The sequence below is a fragment of the Paroedura picta genome, chromosome 2 (assembly GCF_049243985.1).
Source record: "Paroedura picta isolate Pp20150507F chromosome 2, Ppicta_v3.0, whole genome shotgun sequence".
In the NCBI taxonomy this organism is placed as follows: domain Eukaryota; kingdom Metazoa; phylum Chordata; class Lepidosauria; order Squamata; family Gekkonidae; genus Paroedura; species Paroedura picta.
In genome coordinates, this window is record NC_135370.1 from 76,632,913 (window position 1) to 76,657,758 (window position 24,846).

The window sequence follows — 24,846 nt, forward strand, 5'->3', positions numbered from 1 at the left end:
GCGCTAGGGCAGTGGTTGAGAGTAGAGGAGTAAACTACCCCCCCCCCATCGGGCCTCAGTAAAAGGCATTGAGTGGTCCCCGGTGATAAAAGGTTGGGGACCACTGCTTTAGGGATTTGTCATTTTAAACTCTTGGTTTAAATGCTACCTTACCTAAAACTTTATTGATTGATTGATTCCCCACCACTCCCTGGCTAGCTCGTGGCAGGTTACTAGGTCTTATAAAATCCCCATTAAAACACCCATTAAAAGACATCCACTTCGAATGAAGAGAGCTGCCTGAAGACATCAAACACCACATCCAAAGGCAGCCAACAGGCCTCCAGTTCATTTACTGTATTAACTGTGGCGGGAAGGTCATGGTGGAGTGACAAGACTTTATCTGCAAAATAGCTCGCTAATGCCTCTCAGCCGAGTTCCAATCGACTAGAATTTTGGTGCCCCTCAAGGGCGGTAAGTGACCTAGCTACTCTAAATTATTGGGCCAGGCAAGAGCCTGGGATGTGATTTCCATGGCAAATCACTCACGTTTTGCCACTTTCACCACCATCTCATACGCCCTCATAAGCGTGCAATACGTTCTTGCAGATTTGTTGCGAGTCTTCCGCCACAGTCACTCTAGTCGTCTCACTTCCCTTTTCTTCTCCCGGAGAGCCCCGGTATACCAGAGGGCCTGTTTGAGTCGAGGGCAGAGAGGACGTTTAGGGGCAATCTCATCTATGGCAGCCGTCAGGCGGGACTGCCAGTCCTCCACCAAGGCCGCCCTTTGGTCCAATCTTCTTGAAACTTGCAGGGGAGCTCAGGGAAGACTCTCGCTGAGTCCCCTGAACATTCCAGGAAGATTGCACCAGGGGGTCCTGCTCCCAGAGAGGGTGCCACAATTCCCTCTTTGGGAGACCCTAGGATGGGACCCTTTGGTCCAATCTTCTTGAAACTTGGAGGGGAGCTCAGGGAGGGTCCCCAAGAAGTTTCAGTGGGTGCAACATAAACCCCTTTCCCCCTAGCCCCCAGGAAAGATGAAAAATAAACGAAAAAGCAAAAACAGAAGCAGCCAGGAGGCTGCAGCAGCCACGAGGTTGCCCAATGGCTTGGCGATTCAGCCAAATTGATTCTATTTGGCCGCGATTCGGCCGAATCTATTTGATTCGGCTATTTTAAAAGTAGCAACGGTCTGATTTGGACCGTTTTTGATTTAGAAACATCCAAATCGGCCCCGATTCAGCCGTTTCCGAATCCCGACAGCACATCCCTAGCAAATACTAAACCAGGGGTAGTCAAACTGTGGCCCTCCAGATGTCCATGGACTACAATTCACGGGAGCCCCCTGCCAGCATTCACTGGCAGGGGGCTCCTGGGAATTGTAGTCCATGGACATCTGGAGGGCCGCAGTTTGATTACCCCTGTACTAAACACACCAACATTTAAGGTGTGATCTCTTATTGCGGTTTTGTTGAACTTTAAGGTGAGTCAATGCTTTGACTCGATTTTTAAGCAGGTTTATCCAATCTTAAAATATTTTTGAATTAAAAATGGCCAAACTTTGGTTATGAATTTTTATTTTCATTTTTGTAGAAACATCATATTTGAGGATGTGAGTATCTATGTGGTTCCATTCAATCATGGGTTAGTCTTTCCTTTGACTCAATATATTTGTGTTCCAAACTTTACATTTTGGTGGTTATCCACGCCATCCGGTCTCTCAGCGCCAACACCTCCAGGGTCACCGCTGTCTCCATGTCAGAGACCACTTGAGCCATGCTGTACAGCCACCTGGAGCGCGGCACTTCATCATACCTAGTAGGTACGTTTCTTCCTTGATGCTCCATGACATATCTGGATGTCGAGGATCAAACCAGGATGGGGATCCCAGCACTCAAGACATCTCCGACCTCCTGTCCTCAAAAAAGGACAGCGGGCACCACCGGTGTTCCAGGATCGGGCCTGGCCAGAGTCTCAGTTCTGCCCATGCCAGCGCTAGGGCCAGCGCCAGCACCAGCACCATCTCCTGTTCCTCCATCAGGAAACGGGATGTTCTCCTCATTGGCCATCCTGGCTAAATTACAAGACCGGTGATTAGCTGCAGGAAAGGTGTGATTTGGCTAACTGTCAGGATGACAGACTTGAAATAAAAACCTAATTTATGGAAAGTTGATAGGCTTATTCAGAGCAGTTCTCCCAGGACTCACATAGTCAAATCTGAAACAATACAGTGAGGCAACAGTTCTTATCCACCAAATTCTCCTGCCTTTCCCAGGCCTCTGTAATTTCACAAACCCCCCTTTGACACCTTACTCCCCCAAACGCAGGTGCCAGGCTGGGAGGCCAGCCAGACTAGATAACATGCGGCAATTGACCTTGGAACACAGCAGCTAATTCTACAAACGATACAGCAAAACCAAAAGGAGACAGTGCACAGTGGGAAAAGAAACATTCCAAGATGGTCACACACAGGTCAACCTGTTAGCATCCATAGCAGAACCTTGATTCTGACATCCATATCATTTCAGTCTTGGCCCATCTACCCTGGCTCCCAATTTGGTTCCAGGCACAATTCCAGGTGCTGGTCTTGACCATCTGTTTTGGGACTAACATACCTAAAAGACTGCCTACTCCCTTATGGACCTGCCCAATCACTGTGATCATCTTTCAAGGCCCTGTTTCAGATGACCCTTCTTTCTCAGATTATGTGGGTGACAACCCAGGAGAAGGCCTTCTCAACCATGGCACCAAAACTCTGGAACTCTGTCCTCAGGGAGATTCATTTGTTCCCTTCTGTTGCCTGTTGTCTTCTGCCAGCAGGTGATGAATGTTTTGTTCTCTTTTGTTCTTTTGTGAGTTCTCTTTCCTATTCAATATTTTAATTACCATTTTTATGTCCTGTACATATTTTATCTTTATTTTTGTTTAATGGTATTTGTTGGGGGGATGATTTTAAAATGTGATCTCACTATGTATGCTTTAAATTGTTAATTAGTTGTTATAATGACAGAAAGATGGGATACAAAAGTTGTAAATAAAAACAACCACCTTATATCTTATCTAATCCTGGCCATTTCTTATAATTAGAATGCAAGATGCAGTTTGGAAAAAAATGGCTTTGAATATACGTGAAAAAATCTAGCTGCAGCTTCATCCAGTATAAATCAAAAAGAAAAGTTAACCATGACTATCTTGAGTTTAGAAGGAATTAGGTACAATTAAGTTGTATCAGGCCACCTTATTCAATTCATTTTTTGAACAAATGAGTTTCTGAATGTTGTTGATAACCTAAGATACCTTGGAGATCCTTATCCCAAGATACCTTCTTTCTCTTGATGTTGTTATTTCTCCAGTGGCAACACACAGCCTTTGCAACTTTGTCTCATTAGATGGGCAATATTTTTTAATTTTACTTCAGAATAGTTATGTGAGCTTTTTTCTTGACTTCATGTACATTATTCAAAGGTTTGCTACTGTGTCAGTCCAGACTATAAAGGTAACAGAAATCATAAATGACTAGTACTATTTATTGGCTTATGTATTTATTCTGTGAACAGCTGGCTGCATATGAGTCACCCAGCTGGCTGCATGTAGCTCAGTGGGGAATCAAGATTGGTTCTCCAGATTAGAGGTCTTAGCCACTATACCGAGCTGAATCTCCAAAAGACAGTTGGAGATCTGAATGTCTAAGCAGACTTTTCCATGAACTGAGTGGCAGTCTGGCAACTTTCTGTTTCACAGTATTTGTAAAATGGAAACATGTATGGATGTATACTAGTTTGGGGTGGCAATAAGAATCACAGCATCTGTAAAATATATAGAATTATGACCTCATGTTAAATCCATTTAACTTTAATTCTTTGGCAGAGATTAATCAATACATGTTTTGAAGTGAAATGTCTAACAGTAATATAAAAGTGAATAATCTTTGTAATATTGTTATATCTTTATTGAATGTTGGCATTCGAAGTAGGTAAACATGGATAGAGATAGCAGTTTATATCGGTATGAGCATATCACTTTTGCAAGCACCGCACTTCTCTTTGAGTTTTCTATCTAATGAAATATGGCTTATAATGACATTTCTTGTTGAAATTATTAAGAAGAACGGGAAGAGCTGCTTTTTAAAATGTCTATTTTCACTCCCTGAAGGACTCCCAAAGTGGCTTACAAACATCTTTCTCTTCCTTTCTCCACAGCAGAAACCTTGTAAGGGGACTGAGACTGAGAGAGTTTCAAGAGAACTGAGCCCAAGGTCACATAGTTGACTGCATGTGGAGGAATGGGGAATCAAGGCGGGTTCTCCAGATGAGAGTCTGTCAATTTTAACCACTACAACATGCTGGCTCTCTAAGTAAGTAAGCATTAAGTAACATTATATAAAGTTTAAGATTTTTGGAAACATGTTTTTAATTCAAAATGCGGGCTCACACATATTTTACTATTATTACTGCCATGCTAACAATAGTCAAAGCAATCAAAACACTGTAGCACTTTTTACCTGCAATACAAAATAAGCTATCTACATTATAAATTGCAATTGCAGGTATGTGGGTATGACTTAAAGGCCTAATAAAAATCATATTACTGAGCACAAATTTATTTATTTATATTTTTAAACTGCCCTTCCCTACAGCTCTGGGCAGTTTACATAAAACATTTTGGAACATTTACATGGAACACTATCAGTAAATTTAATCAAAATTGTTCCAATCAAGCTGATACCAAAAATATTATTTTACAGCAAGAAGAAAGATTGACATAGTGACTTCAGACTCCTGCCCCACTGGGAGCGAATACACATTTAGATATATCTAGCTACATTTAATTTGGTGTTTACTAGTAAGTACAAATCTGGTGATTAATATGAAGAGTTTTTTGCCTTTAAGCAAGAGAACAAGTACTGAGTAACTCTGTGGTTGTACTATAATTCACAAGCCTTGCAACCTGAGTGAACTCTTTCTTTTCTTAATGGATGGTTAATTGATAACATTGCATTTTGGAACTTATTCCTTTGCAGTCTGAGAAGACAGAGTTTAGTTTACTTCCATGAAATGTTATTGCGACTACCATTGAAATTCCATTTTGTCCACCATACCCTCAAGTTATTTTGTTATTTGACAGGACAGAGTGCATTTCATGAGAATGTGACTTCCTTTTATGGTAAACCACTGAGATTAAATTTGTAACTAGGAAGAATAGGGTGGGTTTCTTTGATTTTAAATCACTAACATCAAGATTAAGAAAAACAACTAGAATTTCTAGTTCAAGCATTTACTTATGGGTTGGCAGTAAAATATAGTGAATGGAATTTTATAATTTATTAAGACACTATTAAATTAAAGTTGGCTACTTTTGTAAGATGCATGGAGATCTCTCTGGATATTTAAAGTGACAGTTTACCGTTTTTCTCATGTAAATACTATGTAACGCCTTTTACAGAACTGGTACAAAGATATGGAATGTGAAAAAGCTGCTTGGAATTGAGGCTATGAAATGGGCTCATAGCTAGCTTCCTATTGTTTTTGAAGATTTCATCATCTGGATGTTTTGGAAGATTTCTTCTAAGGCATCAGGTATATATGGAGGCTTCATTTCTGGAACTTATGTAACTACATTGATGTTCTGGAAACTTCTTGGACACTTGTGACTGTGGCTTTGGAAACAATTCTTCTGATGAGAGACTTACAACTGCATTTCTAAATTGTATTATGTAAATAAATTTCTAAATTGTGTAATGTATTATGATTTTATTCCTGTATCAAAGGATTCAGGAGTGATGAATGACTGATATTTGAAACTCTCTGGGTTCTGCAGGGACAGCAAGATGGAACTCTTCTGCCAGGTGTTTGGTTGAGGCCGAGTGTGATAAGTACTGGGGAAATTGGACCCCCCCCCAGTTGCCATGCTTAGGTACTAGGCCAGTAGGAACTACCCCCAAAGTGTTTCCATCCTCAGCTGTTCCAACATCTGATTCAATAACATTAGAGGTCTGGGTGAATGAAATTTGTTACCACCATCTTGGGATTTGTGCAATATTAGCTGTTTTAATGGGTTGTTGTTTTATGAGTTGTGATTTTGCTGTTTTATTACACATGTTGTAAACCGGCATGAGCCAGAATTTCTAAGAATTGTGGTAAATAAATAAAATTATAAATCAATCAATCAATCAATCAATCAATCATCTCTATTAGAATGTGTTTAGAATTTACATTAGTCTCGATTTGTCATTAAACACATGTTTTGATGTTTGTTTTTCTGGTGATTTTGGCTCCTTTAGCCAAACTTTACCTTTTCAGTGGATTGTTCATAAACCATTAATCAATACATCTGTATTCAACTACAACCCTAATTTCAAAACAGTTACTTACTTTGTCTTCCCTGTATTTCAGATATTCCAGATGATCAATCTTGTTGACAAGAGCATGGACACAGCCAATGTATCAGTAGTGAAGAACTTCTACTTTACAGAAATGTCTGATCTCCCAGAAGTTCGTGTTTCCCTCTTTGTAATTATTCTGCTGACCTATTTGACTACATTAGCTGGAAATGGTGCTATCCTCATGGCAATAGGGACAGATGTTCGCCTGCAGACTCCCATGTACTTCTTCCTCGGTAATTTATCTTTGCTGGATGTTCTTTGCCCAACTGTCACAGTACCCAAAATGCTACACATTTTCTTGTCAGAGGACAAGACCATCTCATTTGCTGGTTGTGCAGTGCAGCTATTCTTTCTCATAGACGTGGTGGGCACTGAAGTTTATCTGCTAGCAGTAATGGCATATGACCGCTATGTTGCCATATGCAGTCCTTTGCAATATACAACTATCATGAGTAAGCGACTGACTGCTAAACTGGCTGCTGGGACCTGGGTAACTGGGATTATCAACTCCTTGGTTCATACATCCTTAGCCTTTACACTATCTTTTTGTGGGCCCAATAAAGTTGACCAGTATTACTGTGATCTTCCCCCAGTACTTGCCCTTTCTTGCTCTTCTACATTCCTCCCCGAGATAGCACTTCTTTTTGCTGCTGGTATCACAGGTAGCAGTGCATTTCTGATCACACTGATTTCTTATATCTATATAATTTCTACTATTTTACGCATGCCATCCACTGAGAGCAGACAGAAAGCCATTTCCACTTGTGGATCCCACTTGACTGTAGTTTGTTTATTCTATGGAACCACCATATTCACCTATGGACGACCAATTTCAGCCTATTCACCCAAGCAGAATAGGATTGTTTCCATGTTCTATGGGGTCATTACTCCCATGTTAAATCCTATGATCTACAGCTTGAGGAATAAGGATGTAAAAAGGGCCTTAGTTAAAACACTCAGCCTGAAAAGATTTTCCTAGAGGTATCAAGGCTCTATGTTAACTTATATCAGAAGAATATATCTACTTTCATCACCTCTGGAATATATCTGATATTATTCTTTGTGATGCCTTATTTGTAACAAACAAATGAATAGGAATGGGCCTGAATTGGGACAATGTGGTTTGGTTTGGTTCATTCTTGTTTGGCAAATCATGAGCTGACATGAACTTATATGAGTCAAATGAACTACTTCATTTTATAAGGTTCATGATCCACTAGAATGGATCTTGTGCAATCTAGAAACACCAGTCTCACATGAGATCTCCAGCTGACTCTTTTCTACCTGCCCTTTGAGTTTGATGATCATCAGATTAACCAATGGAAGTGACCACAGGAAAGTACTTTCTGCCTGTCGTGTCTGCAGAAATCACTTTCTGAGGGGTACCTTCTTTGGGGCGTTGGAACTCATATTTTATAATCCAATCCTCACCTAACTTGCAAGGCAGCTAGAAAAGAGTCAGCTAGAAATCCCCTGTGAGTGTGATGTCTATGGCTTGCACAGGATCTATTCTATGCATTCCTGAACCTCCTAAACCTGAACCTGACTGCCTGTCATTTTGACAGGCGTTTATAGAATGATCACCTGTCATTTTGACTCAGGAGTGTATAGAATGGATACTGTACTAACTAGAAACATCAGAGTGTCAGTGGACCTCCCCCAGATGTTTCAGCTATACCCCACCTTGGTTTGAAGTTCAGTAAACATTTAAATTTAGTACAGCCATTTAAAGGGAGCAGCATGCCTATCGTTGTCAGCTGTTTGGTGTGCAGTTCCCTTTAAATGCTTCCCCAAGCTTTCCCTGCGAAGCTTGGGAAAGCATTTAAAGAGAAGTGCTCCCTTTAAATCCCTCCTCAAGTGCTTGGTGAACCTGTGATTGTCAGCTGTAAGGCAGATACTCACCCCCCCCCCCCTTCTCAGACAGTGGAGATGCTCTCTGCTTAATCTGAAAAAGTCAAGGTTATTTGTATGATTCAGATTCAGCCCAAATAATGTCAGACTGAATCTAAAATGGTATGATTTTTTGTGTGTGGATGCACATGTCTAGTCAGGAACTTTTAGCAGCCAAATGGACTAGTTCAGTTCATGAGGTTCGTGACGCTGTACAAGCTGGAAACACCAAACGCACAGGGGATATCCGACTGAATCTTCTCCACCTGCCCTCTGAGTTTGATGATCAGATTTACCAAAGAAAGGCACAAAATTCATGCTGTAAATCATAAAGTGGCCAAAATCATTCATAAACTTATTTCCTGAACCAGTTCATTTCCAACACTGATTATAATATTTGTGATTAAGAATGCATTTTCTTACATGTTAGATATTTTCTTACTGTTGAGGGAGACAGATTTTCTTGGTTGCTTGTTTCTCTCAACTTGAATAATTTTCTGTACATTCTTTCCCCCATACTTTGCTTAGGGTACACTGTGATCCTGGATAAAGTGGAATCATAGGAGAGCAAGCTATTATCTTTTCCAGTAGAAGGTGGTCCACCAATTCCATCTGGTGTCACCTGGAGACTAAAAATTAATGGAACCAAAGGGTTGGGGACTCATTGAAATACAGTGACAGTCAGTGGATTGTAGTGGTTTGGTCCAGATTAGGACCTGAGAGACCAAAGTTCATATTCTTACGCTGCCCTGGTAGCTTGCTGACGAATCTAGAATCAGTTATCATTTCTCAGCACAATTTACCGCACAGATAGGTTGTTGTGAGGATAAAATGGAAGAGAGAATTATATTATGAACTGCTTTGTGTCCCCATTAGAGAGAAAATTGGGGTACAAATATTATTATTTAAAAAAAAATATATGCAGAGCCAAGACTAAAGTAAAAAAGAAATCCCATGACATGAGCTTAACAAGGTTCAATAAAAGACATATTGGGAAACATATTTAAATATTTTTGCAAACCTGGAAGAATATACATTAGATCAAACCTGTCCTCTGTTTTCTGTGACTTGTGACTATGACACTTATAACTGCTCATAAAAGTATGAATACAAATCTTGTCTTTTTCTTTGTAATGTCTTCCCTCCTTGTGATGGAATAAAGTTTGTGTCCAGTGGCACCAAAGGATCACTGACATTTTCCTGCTACTATCTGATACATATGACTATGTTGCCATTCGGAGCCCCTTATACTTCCCATCCATCATAAATTAACAATTGTGTGTGCTGCTGGCTGTTGGCATCAGGTTGACTGGCTTTAATGTTTTCATTATTCATACCCATTTTATTTATTTATTTGTTGGATTTATTCCCTGTGCCTATCAGGGAATTGTTTTGTGGTGGGTTATTTACATAATAAAAGTTAAAACCTTCCAACCCCCCATTACCAAACAAAACACAGTGGCAAAAAAACAAAAAAACCCAAGCCTCCCTACACCCTCCCCTATTTTTAGCAGCCCCACCCCCCAGTGCCTCAGGGGAGAGTCCATGGGTGCCGCCCATAGAAGATTATGATAGATATTTAACCTAGAGGAGCCCCTCAGATCTTCCGCACCCTGGCCTCAACCAAAGACCTGGCAGAAGAGCTCCATATTACATGCCCTGTGGAACTGTGGAAGCTCCAGCAGGGCCCTCAACTCTTCCGGGAGCTCATTACACCAGGTCAGAGTGAGAACCAAAGATGCCCTGGCCCTTGTCAAGGCCAGGTGAACCTCCTGAGGGCTGGGCACCACTAACAAATTAGTACCCACAAAGCGCAGGGCCCTGTGGCAGGCGTAACGTGACAGATTCATGGGTCCTAGAACCTTCAACTTGATCCATGCCATAATAGGCAACCCATGCAGCTGCTTCAGCACTGGCTCAAGGAACTTTCTGGTTGACAGGGAGAGGTTGATAATATCTCTGAGTGGGCCTCCTATCTGCTGGCACCCCCTTGGAGCAGCCAGGATGGACAGGGATCAAGGGAACAAGTGGTCACCCTCACTGACCCCAGCAACTTGTCCACTTTGGTTAATAAGAGCTGCCTAAAGCCATCAAATGTCACCTCCCATGGTGGCCAGTGGGCCTCCAGTTCCCTATCTTTATCAACCATGACAGGAAGGTCCCAGCAGAACCACAAGACCTTATCTGTGAAAAAGCTTGATAATGCATCACTGCTAAGGTCCAATTGACTAGAATTTTGTGCCCTTCCTTGAGGGTGATAAGAGACTGAACTACTCTAAATTCCTTGTGCTGGGCTCTTGGATGCCATTTCCATGGCAACCCCCTATTTTGCCACTTTCGTTGATGTCTCATATGCCCTCATAAGTGTGTGATAGGATGTTCTTGTTACTTCATCATGAGTTTTCCTCCACACTTGCTCTAGTCGTCTTACTTCCTTCTTCCTCTCCTGAAGCCCACCATGGAGCCTGTTTGAGGTGAGGGTGGAGAGGATGTTGAGGGGTGATCTTGTCTATGGCAGCTGATAGGAGGAAGGGATTGCCAGTGCCTTCAATGAGTCACCAGGATGCATTGTGTTCCAAAGCGTTCTGGAATCCAATTGGATCCATAAGTCTCTGCAGGCAGACTAAAATGTGTCCATTGTCCAAACAGGGAGGGGTAGTATTTAAATCTGGGCCTGTAGGCATAGTGGTCTAACCATGGGATGATAGTAATTGCTATCATCTCCACCTCTACCCCAGGGCCAAAGATCAGATCAAAGGTATGGCCAGTCTGATAAGTGGGATCAGTAACAAATTGCAAGAGCCCTAATGTTGCCATGGTTGACACCAAATCCGAGCCCTTCCCTGGGGGCGGTACATTAGCATGGACATTAAAGTCCCCCAGGATTATAATCCTGGGACACTGCAATGTCCAGGTGGCCTCTGCCTCCAGAAGAGTCGACAAAGTATCTGGTGGGGGTGTTTGTCAGGCAGTACATCAACCAGATGGCCAAGCTCTACACCAGGAATCACTGGTGCCAGGAGAGCCCTGTAGGAGAAATTCTCCTGGAAAATGATAGCTACCACTTCCCCCCTACCATGGGACCAAGACTGGTGAGGGACTGAGAACCCAGGCAGGGCCAGATGTTTTAGGGCTGCCATGTCGCTCTCCCGAACCCAGGTTTTGGTCATGCAAGCTAGGTCAACCCCAGACTCTATGAAATAATCCCGCAGCATTGAGGCCTTATTAATAGACCTGGCATTGCACTCCACCTTAGTCTCCACCCTCACATGCCTGGGGATGGGATGGAAGTTAGAAGGGCAGTAAGAGTGCCCATGCTCATGGCTGTGAAACCACCATGGCCAGGGCCCATATGGGCTCGCATAACTCGCTGCTCTTCTCTTATTTCTGCTCTGCTCTTCTCTCACACTGCAATATTGTCCCCCACTTCAACCGCTCTTTCTGACACCCCATCTTATGGCACACTCCTCTGGATAGGGCTGGGCCAATACCTCAAGCCACTCTACTAGCCTTAGCCTCCCCAGCTGCACTAGACTACCCTTCCTATCCCATTCAGTCCATGCCCTCCCTCACAGTTCCTCCCTCTCCCTAACCTAATCCTCAACACCTTGCCTGACCCTGCTGGGGTAAGGGGCCAGGATTCCACCTGTGAACCAGGGGCTCTCCTGGACCCATTCCTCCAACAATCTACTCTAAGGCTACCATCACTTTGCTTGGCTTAGTTCCTATCCTGCTGTCAATAGGGAGTCAGTCAGGATAAAGGAAATTTTCAACATAAAGGCTTATCCCAATTCTTCTTTTATTTTAACAAATATATATAGTCACCAAATCATAAGAGAAATTAAATATGAATCATACTTTATCCACTTCTCCCATTTCAATATACTTTATCCACTTCTCCCATTTCTCTGGTTACACCATCTACTGCATGCACTGAAAAGATCGTTCCACTATAGTAGGCTTTCTCAACGATGGTTTCAAGAAACCCTAAGGTTTCTTGATGGCCATGGGTTTCATGAATAGGTGGTAGTTAATTAATTAATTGTATGTGTATGTGTATGTGTATGTGTATGTGTATGTATTGGATGATGTGACCATATATGGTCATGTTGACCCTCCTTCCAAAAAGGCCAATGATGGGTCTAGAGGGGGTAGGAAGGGGAGGGCCCAAGGCGCACATGTAAAAAGTATGCTTCCCAACCATATCCTGCACTTCTGAGGTTTCTCAAAACCTGAAGAATGTTTCAGAGATTCTCAAGAGTAAAAAAAAGTTGAGAAAGGCTGCACTATAGTTTGGGGAGTTACTAACAGAAAGGCCAGCGGAGCTATGATGGAATGAACAAGCAATGAGCTAGTTTTAAACATTGATGTTTTAAAATATGTTTTAAAGATATTTTATTGTTGACCTTGTAAGCTGGCCTGAGCCTGTTTTGGGAAAGGGCAGCCTATACATTAAAGTATAAATAAATAAAAATAAAATAAAATAAAACAGTAATGATGAAACCAATTTAGTCAAAATAGATTTATTATGAAGTTTGAAACTTAAATGACAAATACAATTGTACACCAAGAGAAATATTATATTTCATATTATTATATTTCATAGATAATGCCTTAAAATTACAAAATTACAATAAATTATGTACAAAATGGTTGTCTTCAACAATGTTGTATAACCCATTTTCCCCCTTGCCCTTTTTCTTTACCCTCACTTTTTTTCTACAATAAAATGACAGCTGACATGTAGTCATTTGACAGGAATGTATAGAATGGATGAGCGTATCTCTCTATTCAATTCATTTTTTGATCAAATGAGATTCTGAATGTTGTCAGTAAATCCAAGATGCTTTGGAGATCCTTATCCCAAGATACCTTCTTCCTCTTGATGTTGTTAATTCTCCCGTGGCAAGACGCAGACTTTGTACCTTTGTCTCATGAGATGGGCAATATTTTAAAAATTTACTTCAGAATAATCATGTGAGCTTTTTATTTTTATTCCATGTACATTATTCGAAGCTTTACTACTGTGTCAGTCCAGATTACAAAAGTAACAAAGGTAAGTGATGACTACTGTTTATTGGGTCAGTCTTGGGAAGTTTAAGCTTTGCTTATGTATTTATTCTGTGAACAGCTGGAGATCTGCATGACTAAGCAGAGTCTTCCATGAACTCAGTGGCAGTCTTGCAACTTTCTGTTACACAGTATTTGTAAAATGGGAACATGTGTGGATGTATACTAGTTTGGGGTAGCAATAGGAATCCTAGCATCTTAGTATTAGTCAATACATATTTCAAAATAAAATGTCTAATAGTAATATAAAAGTGAATAATCTTTGTAATATGTTATAGGTGAAGATCTGATTAAGCTCCCTGGTGTTAAGCAGTGGCTGGCTATGTGTCATCTGTGCCCCTCTACCCATTTCCTCCATTAGATATCACTGGGGGGGATTGGAGGTTTGGTTATACTGTCACGTTCCTGTGTTCTAATGGGGTTTTATTGGGTTTTCATTACGGACAATTGTACCCTGCCATGAGCTGGTTCCCGGAGTGGCAGGAAATAAATTGAAATTATTATTATTATTATTATTATTATTATTAATAATAATAATAATAATAATAATAATAATAATAATAATAATAATAATAATAATAATAATATCTACATTTCAAGTAGGTAAATGTGGATAGAGATTGCATGTGGACAGAGATATTGGTATAAGACTCTATGTTTTGCAAGAATCCATAATTTCCTTCCTTTGAATGAATCATAGCCTGTATCTGAGAATTACTTATAATGAAAATTCATGTTTAAGTGAATAGGTAAGCATTTACCTTATATAAAGTTTAAGGTTTTCAAAAGGGTTTTCTTATTCAGAATACAGGCTCACAGATATTCTACAATTATTGCTACCATTCTACTAATTAATATTTGAAACAGGATTTTTAAATATACTGATCACGAAGCTAAATATAATTATGCTAAGAGAATAGGCAGTGGATAATTCTTTGGTAATTGCTTAAGTCCTGGGATGGTTAGAACCCACATTATAGCTGTGGACATATTATTCTGTTTTGAATGATCTAATTATTTAATATGATACAGCTAGATGGAGACTCCCATTCAGGTCAAAGAAAGGGGACAGATTTTGTAGTGAAAGGAGAATTTCCCTACCCAGTCAAACAGGGAATTAGTTCTGAAGGGGGTTGGTTACCAGGAAGCATGTACCAGCCTTCTGGAAAGAGTTAGTGAATTCACAAGGAAAGTGTACTGAAGTGTTTGGTGAAAAGCTTCTTAAAGATTTGTCACTGTGAAAAGCTTAACTAACTCTCATTATCCTGAAACATAAGACCTAAAGTCTGTTTATGTACTGGTTTTACCTCAGCAATTTCAACCCTTCATTTCACCTGACCATTCCCTTCTCTGTTGAATAAAATATTTTGTAATTTTTAATTTCAGAATGCCTCAAGTACCATTTATGTTATTTAAGTTACAGTATTTGCTGGCGTATAAGACTACTTCCCCCCCCCCTGAAAAACATGCCTCCAAGTGGGGGGGGGGTCATCCTATACGCCGGGTGCACTTCAGTTGGGATAGACATAGCTGCCCATAGTGGCCCATAGTACTGTAATGTAATGTAACAAACTCTATATTTTGTGTGGAAATGATGGAGGGTCGTCCTTTATGCCCAATCGTTTTATATGCCGGCAAATACGGTAAATCAGTCAAAATATGATATTAGGACAGGGTGAAACAGGCTATAGTCAAAATATGGTATTAGGACGGGTGAAACAGCCAAAGTTCTTCAATAAAGATTACTAGAGCAGCTTAGTCAGCATGTGTGATTTGATTCAGTCTGGTGAAAAAGTATCTGAATCAGCCAAATATGGCCCAAATTGCCATTTCTCAATACTTTTAAATGGCCAAGTCAACCTTGCTTGAATTGCGATTTGATTATTCGAGTAAGTGGCCATTTAAACTGTAAAGGGAAAGAAAAAGGGGAGAAGTTCCCCTGTTTGTCTTTCCTGATCTCTGGAGTGGGGGTGGGGGTTTATTTTATTTATTTATTTATAATTCAATTTATACTCTGCCCCTCCTGACATAGTTGGCTCGAGATGGCTTACAACAAATAAAAACAAAAATATATATAACAATTCACTCTCAGTAAAAACTCTTCAATTAATCCCCAATAAAAACAACATTATAATCTAACAACGCAGCAATCCAACAGATGGTGGAACAACATTCTTCCCCTATTCCAGTTGGTAGATCACATACTCCAACTACATCCACTCTCTGATATAACCAGGAAGATCTAATCACAGTGCTTGAGGTACAGGTGCCAAAGTTTCAGCGTAGCTGTAGGACCCTCTCCCCAAAATAACTCCTAAATTGCAAAAAGTTTGGACTATCCAATCTGTATTATTTCCTATGATGAGAACAAAAAGATTCTCTGGTCTGTTCTCACTGAAGGAAATAATGGAGGTTGAATGGGGATATTAGGTGTCCCTAGAATTGGAGCCCCTGGTCCAATTGTTTTACATCCTGGGGAACTCTTTTGAGGAAAGGCTCTTGCAGCTATACGGCAACTTTGGCGCTTCTATCTCAACTTCTCCCCCCTCCAAAGCCCAGATAAGTCATTAAGGGGGGAATCTCTGTACTCTTGAATGGTGCTATTGGTTTCAACGGTGCTGAATCAATTCAGTTGTATCCACATCAATTTGGCCCAATCAAAACTATACTATAGGTGACTTGGACAAAAGGATTCAGTCAGAATCAATTTATACTGAGTTGAAAACTGTTCAAATCTTTTTTTTCCTTGCACATGCGTAGTCAGTAAAGGGAAAGAGAAATTGAGGAAAAATCTTGTCTCTCAGTGAGGGAAATGGAAGGTGGGCATCATAACATTATTCCAATATGCCATCTGTGGGGCTTCCCTTACAGATGGTAAAGACATTTCAATCAGTAATTTATTTGATAAACAAAACATAGAATTTGTCTCTCATATCACATGTATCACATGTACTGGAGTAGTAATTACATCTGTTTCCAATGATTTTGAATCCATTTATGCTGATGATGTTAAATTTTGAATCATTTGAATCAGCTCTATTCATCAAGCCAAATCAAATGGCAGGAGTCCAGTCCAAGGACCTTCAAGGATTGTTCTGATGCTGTTGAATGGGCTGCCACAGGAAGTTGGAGTGATTCATTCTTTCCCTCAGTTTCAAAAGGCTTATAGTGTGATTGTCTTTCCAACAATATTTTAATGAGGCCCAAGAATCATAGAATCATAGAATCACAGAATCATAGTGTTGGAAGGGGCCATACAGGCCATCTAATCCATCCCCCTGCTCAATGCCGGATCAGCCCAAAGCATCCTAAAGCATCCAAGAAAAGTGTGTATCCAACTTTTGCTTGAAGACTGCCAGTGAGGGGGAGCTCACCACCACCTTAGGCAGCCTATTCCACTGCTGAACTACTCTGTGAAAATTTTTTTCCTGATATCTAGCCTATATCGTTGTACTTGTAGTTTAAACCGATTACTGTGTGTCCTTTCCTCTGCAGCCAATGGGAACAGCATCCTGCCCTCCTCCAAGTGAAAGGGAAAAGGTTTTAGTGGTGGGGAGTACTATATCCTCTATGCAAAATTGTATTTTCTCTGCTGTAATAAATGGTTGCTTTGTTTAAGCCAAGGTTGTGAGTGGGAGGGGGGCTTTAAGAAAGGAGGCCCTAAGCCTTGAATTGGACCATATTTCCAATGCCCAGACTACATTTTTAAAAATATAGCAGTTGTACAGTTAATATTTATTCATAAAGTACATATTCAGCCTTTTAAGAAACACAATATTAAAGTATTAAAATGAAAAAAATATATGGCATAATGTTTGCATTTCATATTCTCAAAGCGAAAGAAAAGCAAAAATATAGAATGTCCTTTCATGAATGTCAAAACACAAGTATAAGGTTTTGGTAATATGTGCATTTATTATCTTTACAACAAGATAAATTATTCTGTTAAATCATCCATATTCCCATCATGCACACTGTGCCAGATGTACAGTTCTGTCCCTCCCAGTCTGCAGAGAGCTAACTGCATGGGCAAGTTGCCTGCTTCACACATAGTGGATTGTTCCTAAACCATTAATCAATAAATCTGTATTTAATGATAGCCTACTTTCCAACAGCTGCATTGTCTTCCCTGTATTTCAGATATTCCAGATGATCAATCTTGTTGGCAAGAGCATGGACACAGCCAATGTATCAGTAGTGAAGAACTTCTACTTTACAGAAATGTCTGATCTCCCAGAAGTTCGTGTTTCCCTCTTTGTAATTATTCTGCTGATCTATTTGACTACTTTAGCTGGAAATGGTGCTATCCTCATGGCAATAGGGACAGATGTTCGCCTGCAGACTCCCATGTACTTCTTCCTCAGTAATTTATCTTTGCTGGATGTTCTTTGCCCAACTGTCACAGTACCCAAAATGCTACATATTTTTTTGTCAGAGGACAAGACCATCTCATTTGCTGGTTGTGTAGTGCAGCTATTCTTTCTTATCGATGCAGTGGGCACTGAAATTTTATTGCTAGCACTGATGGCATATGACCGCTATGTTGCCATATGCAGTCCTTTGCAATATACAACCATCATGAGTAAGCGACTGACTGCTAAGCTGGCTGCTGGGACCTGGGTAACTGGGATTATCAACTCCTTGGTTCATACATCCTTAGCCTTTACGCTATCTTTTTGTGGGCCCAATAAAGTTGACCAGTATTACTGTGATCTTCCCCCAGTACTTGCCCTTTCTTGCTCTTCTACATTTCTCCCCGAACTAGTTCTTCTTCTTGTGGCTGGTATCATAGGTAGCAGTGCATGTCTGATCACACTGATTTCTTATATCTATATAATTTCTACTATTTTGTGTATGCCATCCACAGAGGGCAGACAGAAAGCCTTTTCTACATGTGGATCCCACTTGACTGTAGTTTGCTTATTCTATGGAACCACCATATTCACCTATGGACGACCAATTTCAGCCTATTCACCCAAGAAGGATAGGATTGTTTCCATGTTCTATGGGGTCATTACTCCCATGTTAAATCCTATGATCTACAGCTTGAGGAATAAGGATGTAAAAAGGGCCTTAGTTAAAACACTCAGCCTGAAAAGATTTTCCTAGAGGTTTCAAGGTTCTATGTTAGCTTACACCAGAAAGAAGCATCCACTGTCATCACCATTGGAGTACATCTGATATTGTGTGCTTTATTTGTAACCAACAGATGAATAGGAACAGGCATGAACTAGTAAGATACGGTTTGGTTCAGTTCCTGAAATGCCTGTTTTGCGAACCACAAACTGTCATGAATGGGGATGGGCAATTTAGTTTGGATAAGCCAAAAAGTATCTGAATCAATTGTCATTCAGGCACTTCTTGGATTCATATGAGCTGAACTGCCCATCCCTGCATTTAAACAAGCCGAATCAGTGGTGGCTGAATAATGATTTGGTGATTCAGCTATTATTCAGACCATTTAAATGCCTTCTCCCTGCTTTCTCACCTGAGAAGGTGAGGGTAGAGAGTACCCACCAAGCAGCTGATAATGACAGGAGTACCACTCCTTTTAATTGCTTTCCCAAGCTTCACCGGTAGCTTTGCCGGCAAAGCTAGGGAAAACATTTAAACGGTTGGGGCCACCAATCAGCTGATAATGACAGGCTTGACACTTCCTTTAAATCCTCCCCTGACCCACTGGGAAGAGATTTAAAGGGCACCTGTCATTATCAGCTGTTTGGTGGGTGCTCTCTTCCTCCCCTTCTCAGGCAGCAGAGACGTTATCTGCTGATGGCAATGGGGGAATTAAGCTTGTGCACAAAACCCCCCCAAATTTTCAGGTCTGAAAAAGTGTATACTTTTTGTATGCTTCATATTTGGCCTTAAATTATTTTGTCATGAGCTTGCACATGGTCCATTCTATATATTCCTGAATCTCCTAAACCATCACATGAGCATCTGTCAAAAGGCTCTGGAGTGTATAGAATGGAGCCTGTGCAAGGTAGAGACATCAAAATGACATTAAGCCTCCCTGGAAGTTCTACAAGATGCTCTCCAATTATACACACCTCTTGCTTTGAAGTCTGGTAAACATTTAGATCAAGCAGAGACTGTCTGGAGATATATCTACTCACAAGCCAGTGTGAACCTCCACAAACAGCTTGAAATTTTGTAGAATGTTTGTACCAATAGTCCTGCCACAAACTTCATGTTGCAAACCATAAACTGGCCAAAATTCCTCATAAATGTATTTCATGAGCCAGTTTGTTTCCAACCCTCCAAATGAGGCTCTTCTTCTTTTTGTGAGACAGGGGCTGCAACATGCCATGGGATGTTGGGTGATGGTGGTGGAATCCCAAATTTTTCTTTCATTGCACTATATTATGTATACTGATTATCATATTTGTGACTAAGAATGCATTTTCTTACATGTTGGATATTTTCTTACTACTAAAAAGGAAACTTTTTCTTGGCTGCTTGCTTCACTCAGTTTGAATAATTTTCTGTGTGGTTCAGTAGTGCTCTTCCCCCTACTTTGCTTAAAGTACACTGTGATCTTAATTGTTTGTATTAACAATAATGTTTATGGCATGAAATGGAATCTGAGGAGAACAAGGCCATTACCTTTTCTAATACAAGATGATCCATCAGTTCCATCATGTTTTATCTGGCAGTTGGCAATTAATGGAAACGAAGGGGTGGGGACTCAATGAAATGCAATGACAGCTAGTGTACTGGAATGCTTTGGGCCAGATTATGGCCAGAGAGACTCATGTTCATAACCCCACTCTGCCCTTGGAACCTTGCTGAGCAATCAAGGGTCAGTTATCATTTCTAAGCACAATTTACCACACATGTAATTTGGTGTGAGGATAAAATGGAAGAGAGGAGAATAATGTTATGAGCTGCTTTGGGGTTCCATTAGAGAGAAAATTGGGGTATAAATATTAAAAATTTTTAAAAACCCTACAGAGCCCAGCTGACTAAAGTAAAAGGATATCCCATGAGAGCCAGCTTGGTGTAGTGGTTAAGAGTGTGGATTTCTAATTTGGTGAGCTGGGTTTGATTCCGCGATCCCCCACATGCAACCCGGAGACTTAATAGCGACCTTGGGCTCACCACAGCACTGATGAAGCTGTTCTGACCAAGCAGTAATATCAGGGCTCTCTCAGCCTCACCCACCTCACAGGGTGTCTGTTGTGGGGAGAGGAAAGGGAAGGTGATTGTAAGCCATTTTGAGACTCCTTCAGGCAGAGAAAAGTAGCATATAAGAACCAGCTCTTCTTCTACTTCCATTAAATGAGTTTTCTAAGATTCAGTTTCATCTTCAGGATCTAGCCTTCTAAGGAGCAGTCAGGGCTGATCTCCTTTAGGACTGACCGGTTTGTTCGCCTTGCAGTCCAAGGGACTCACAAGAGTCTTCTCCAGCACCAGAGTTCAAAAGCCTTTGCTTGAAGACTGCCAGTGAGGGGGAGCTCACCACCTCCTTAGGCAGCCTATTCCACTGCTGAACTACTCTGACTGAATTTTTTTTCCTGATATCTAGCCTATATTGTTGTACTTGTAGTTTAAACCCATTACTGCGCATCCTTTCTTCTGCAGCCAACGGAAACAGCATCCTGTCCTCCTCCAAGTGACAACCTTTTAAATGCTTAAAGAGGGCTATCATGTCCCCTCTCAACCTCCTCAATTCTTTGACGCTCAGCCTTCCTTATGGCCCAACTTTCAAAGCCATATATTGCAACTGGGAAGACCATAGCCTTGACTAGACGCACTTTTGTTGGCAGGGTGATGTCTCTGAAGATGAAACTCAAATACTTTGGCCACCTCATGAGAAGGAAGGACTCCCTGGAGAAGAGCCTAATGCTGGGAGCGATTGAGGGCAAAAGAAGAAGGGGATGATAGAGAATGAGGTGGCTGGATGGAGTCACTGAAGCAGTCGGTGCAAACTTAAAGGGACTCCGGGGAATGGTAGAGGACAGGAAGGCCTGGAGGATCATTGTCCATGGGGTCGCGATGGGTTGGACACGACTTCGCACCTAACAACAACAACAACAACAAAGATTCAGTATGAGATATTTTGGGAAACATATTAATATTTTGTAAAGATTATTAATTATTATTAATATTTTTGAAAAACTGGCATGATGCATATTAGGCCAACCCTGATCAGTGACCTGTACTTATGATGGTTAAAACTGTCCATATTCACTTGCAGGAGAGCATTTCAGGCTGGAATAAGATGCAACATACCAATGCTAGACACAGCTTTATTATTTCCCAACAGGAGGGTTGGCACTGCATGGGAGAGGGAGCCTGACTTAGCAATCAGTGGAGTGTACAAAACCTCCCGGAGTCCAGAGGCACCATGGGGATCCACAGCATTCCCAGCATGGAGAGCAAATTCCCTTGCCTACTGGATTCTGCCGCTAAGGGAAGCGACCACTGTGGGGGAGCCAAAGGGCACCAATCTCAGTTAGCTGCCCCCAGGCCACCTGGCAAATGAACCCCAGGCCTCCCAGCTGGATCAACCACGCTTGTTTATATGCTGTCCCTTATGGAGGCCCCGAACCCCAGGGAGTCTGATCACACACTGGACTCCCTACCAACATGCTCCACTCCATGCAAACCTGCAGCTGTGATGAAATATTAACCATGAAACATTCACCTCATACACTGCAACAAGGCTGTTTCCACCTAAGCATTTTTTGGAAGCTGCTCCTTGGCATCCTGGTGCAAGGAGGACAGGCACATGGCACCTTTATATGTGCTGCAGGACCTGCCTACTCCCTTCACCACTGCATGTGCATGCAGTGCACATTGCGAATGGACTGCTAGGGCAGGGATGTCCCCCCCCCCTCCAGCCAGCCTTCCGTAGTGTCAAAAGCAGCCGCAGTGAGTCTTGGCTGCGCATAAGTATTAATACAAAGTCTGTCTTGTTATAACTGTCTATATGAGCATTAATACAAACTCTGTCTTGTTCTCTGTAGTGTCTTACCCTCTTTATGACTGAACAAAGTTCAAGTCTAGTGGCACCTTTAAGCCCTACCAAGTTTTTTCCCCCTAGGTATAGGCTTTCATGTGCATGCACACTTTTCCAGAAATGTGCCCGAAGAAACTTCTGTTTCAGGCTGGAATGTTATCATTATGCTGATAACACCAAGTGGTATCTGTTGATGGATTGCCATCTATCCACACTACCAAATTTGCTGGTCAGTTGCCAGAGACCATGGTGGACTGGTTCAACTGGAGTCAGCTGAAGTTAAATCCAGCTAAGATAGATGTCATAGTGGTATGCCCCTGGTGAGTCAGTGCAACTCCCAGTCTTGACAGAGTCCAATTAACAATGTCGATCTCTGTCAGAAGCCTGGGTGTGATCCTGAACTCCTCTTTATCTATGGAGGTTGAGGCCACAAATACCAGAGTTTTTACCATCACTGTCAGGTACCACCGCACCTGCCACTTTACCTGTTGACATCCAACCTTACCACTGTGATCCATGCAACAGTCACCTCTAGATTAGACTGTTGCAAATTGTTCTATACAGGGCTGCCCTTGAAGTTGGTCCAAAAGCTTCTACTGTTCCAGAATGTATCTGTTTGGGTCCTCATGAGCAGGGGTAGTCAACCTGTGGTCCTCCAGATGTTCATGGACTACAATTTCCACGAGCCCCTGCCAGCATTTGCTACCCCTGCTCATGAGGACTCAATGGACAGCACACATTCAACCTGTGCTCTCTTAGCTGCACTGGCTCCAGACTGAGGACTGAATCAAGATATTGGTTCACACCTTTAAAGCCCTAGGCAGCTAGGGACCTTTTCTATCTGTGAGACTGCCACCTCTACTACATCTTTCCTAGAAGATTATGATCCAGTGAGCTAAATTTGGTCAATATTCCTGGCCCCAAAGTTCTTTGGCTGGCCTTTTCAGCCCTGGTCCTGGCCTGGTGGAACTCTACCCAGAGATCAGGATCTTATGAGACATCAGACAGTTCTGCAAGGCCTATAAGACAAAGCAATTCTACCAGGCATATGGTTGAGGCCTAGAAATATGGCTTACCCACCTACTGATTACTAAGAATGCCGGTTATGTGTCCCTCTCACACTAGAGAGGAGGTGGTCCTTCTGAAATTGTAAGTCTATTAAATTAATCATATTTTAGGATTTCATATGTTGTTTTTATTATTGTATTATTATTACTTGTGAGTTTTGTGAGCTATCCTGAATATAAATGAGTTATGATATAAAATAAACTTTCTTTGCATCATAATATACTACTTAAATAATAATTAACTTTATTTTTGTAACCTGCCCTTTCTGGGTAGCTTAGGGTGAGTGGGTAACAACATGGTTTTAGACAACCACTTGCATAGTAAAACCAGCATATATCTGATAAGCAATAATCTCTAATGATTCTAATGAATATGTAGAAGTGGTGAAAAATATGTTATGTTTAATACAAATGATGAAACCAGTCCAAATATTTTAGTTATGATGAAACTTAAAACTTAAATGATTTCTACAATTGTACCCCAACAGAAATAAGAGCTATTGTATTTTATAAATAATACTAAAAATTATAATGAAAGGAATGGAAAGGAAATTGATGTTTATAATCACACCAATAGTTTTAGGGTTAACATAAATAATTTCATCATGTGTGACACAAAAAATGTCATCTGTGTCATTTTATGTAAATGTGATTTGCCTTATGTTGTCATCTCTAGAAGAGCATTGAAAATTAGAATGCACCATATCGGAGACACTTCCTTGTCCCAACATTGGATAGAACAGCAGCACAATGTGAATGACTTCAGATTCTTCAGACTGGAAAGTTTAAAATCGGGAGTGTCTGACGTAATGGATATGCAAACATGTCTTCAACAAAGAGAAACTTTATTTATTTTCAGTTTGGATACAATAACCCCGAATGGACTTTACTTGTTTTCTGTGTATATATATACACAGTGGACAAACTTATCAGTGGACAAACTTGTCAGTGGACAAACTACATACACATACACACACATACACATACACATACATATACACATACACATACATATACAAGAGCCTCTTGTGGCGCAAGAGCCTCTTGTGGCGCAGAGTGGTAAGGCAGCCGTCTGAAAGCTTTGCCCATGAGGCTGGGAGTTCAATCCCAGCAGCCGGCTCAAGGTTGACTCAGCCTTCCATCCTTCCGAGGTCGGTAAAATGAGTACCCAGCTTGCTGGGGGGTAAACGGTCATGACTGGGGAAGGCACTGGCAAACCACCCCGTATTGAGTCTGCCATGAAAACGCTAGAGGCCGTCACCCCAAGGGTCAGACATGACTCGGTGCTTGCACAGGGGATACCTTTACCTTTACCTTTACCTTTACCTTTACCTTTACCTTTACCTTTACCTTTACCTTTACCTTTACCTTTACCTTTATACATATACATATACATATACATATATATGTATTATATATATATATATAAGTTTGTCCACTGACTTGCCCTTTAATCTGCAACATCTGACCAATTAAGCATTTGTTTAAACATT

The 24,846-nt window shown here is 41.1% G+C and overlaps 2 protein-coding genes across 2 annotated transcripts; both read left to right on the forward strand.

The window, feature by feature from the left end:
* The first annotated feature begins 6,383 nt into the window (after nucleotides 1-6,383).
* On the forward strand, nucleotides 6,384-7,340 carry LOC143828700 (olfactory receptor 5V1-like). The gene has a single exon (XM_077318943.1). It carries the CDS (start codon nucleotides 6,405-6,407, stop codon nucleotides 7,338-7,340), a length of 936 nt encoding a protein of 311 aa, XP_077175058.1. The 5' UTR covers nucleotides 6,384-6,404.
* Nucleotides 7,341-17,494: 10,154 nt separating this feature from the next.
* LOC143828701 (olfactory receptor 5V1-like) lies at nucleotides 17,495-18,430 on the forward strand. The gene has a single exon (XM_077318944.1). It carries the CDS (start codon nucleotides 17,495-17,497, stop codon nucleotides 18,428-18,430), a length of 936 nt encoding a protein of 311 aa, XP_077175059.1.
* The last annotated feature ends 6,416 nt before the right edge of the window (nucleotides 18,431-24,846 follow it).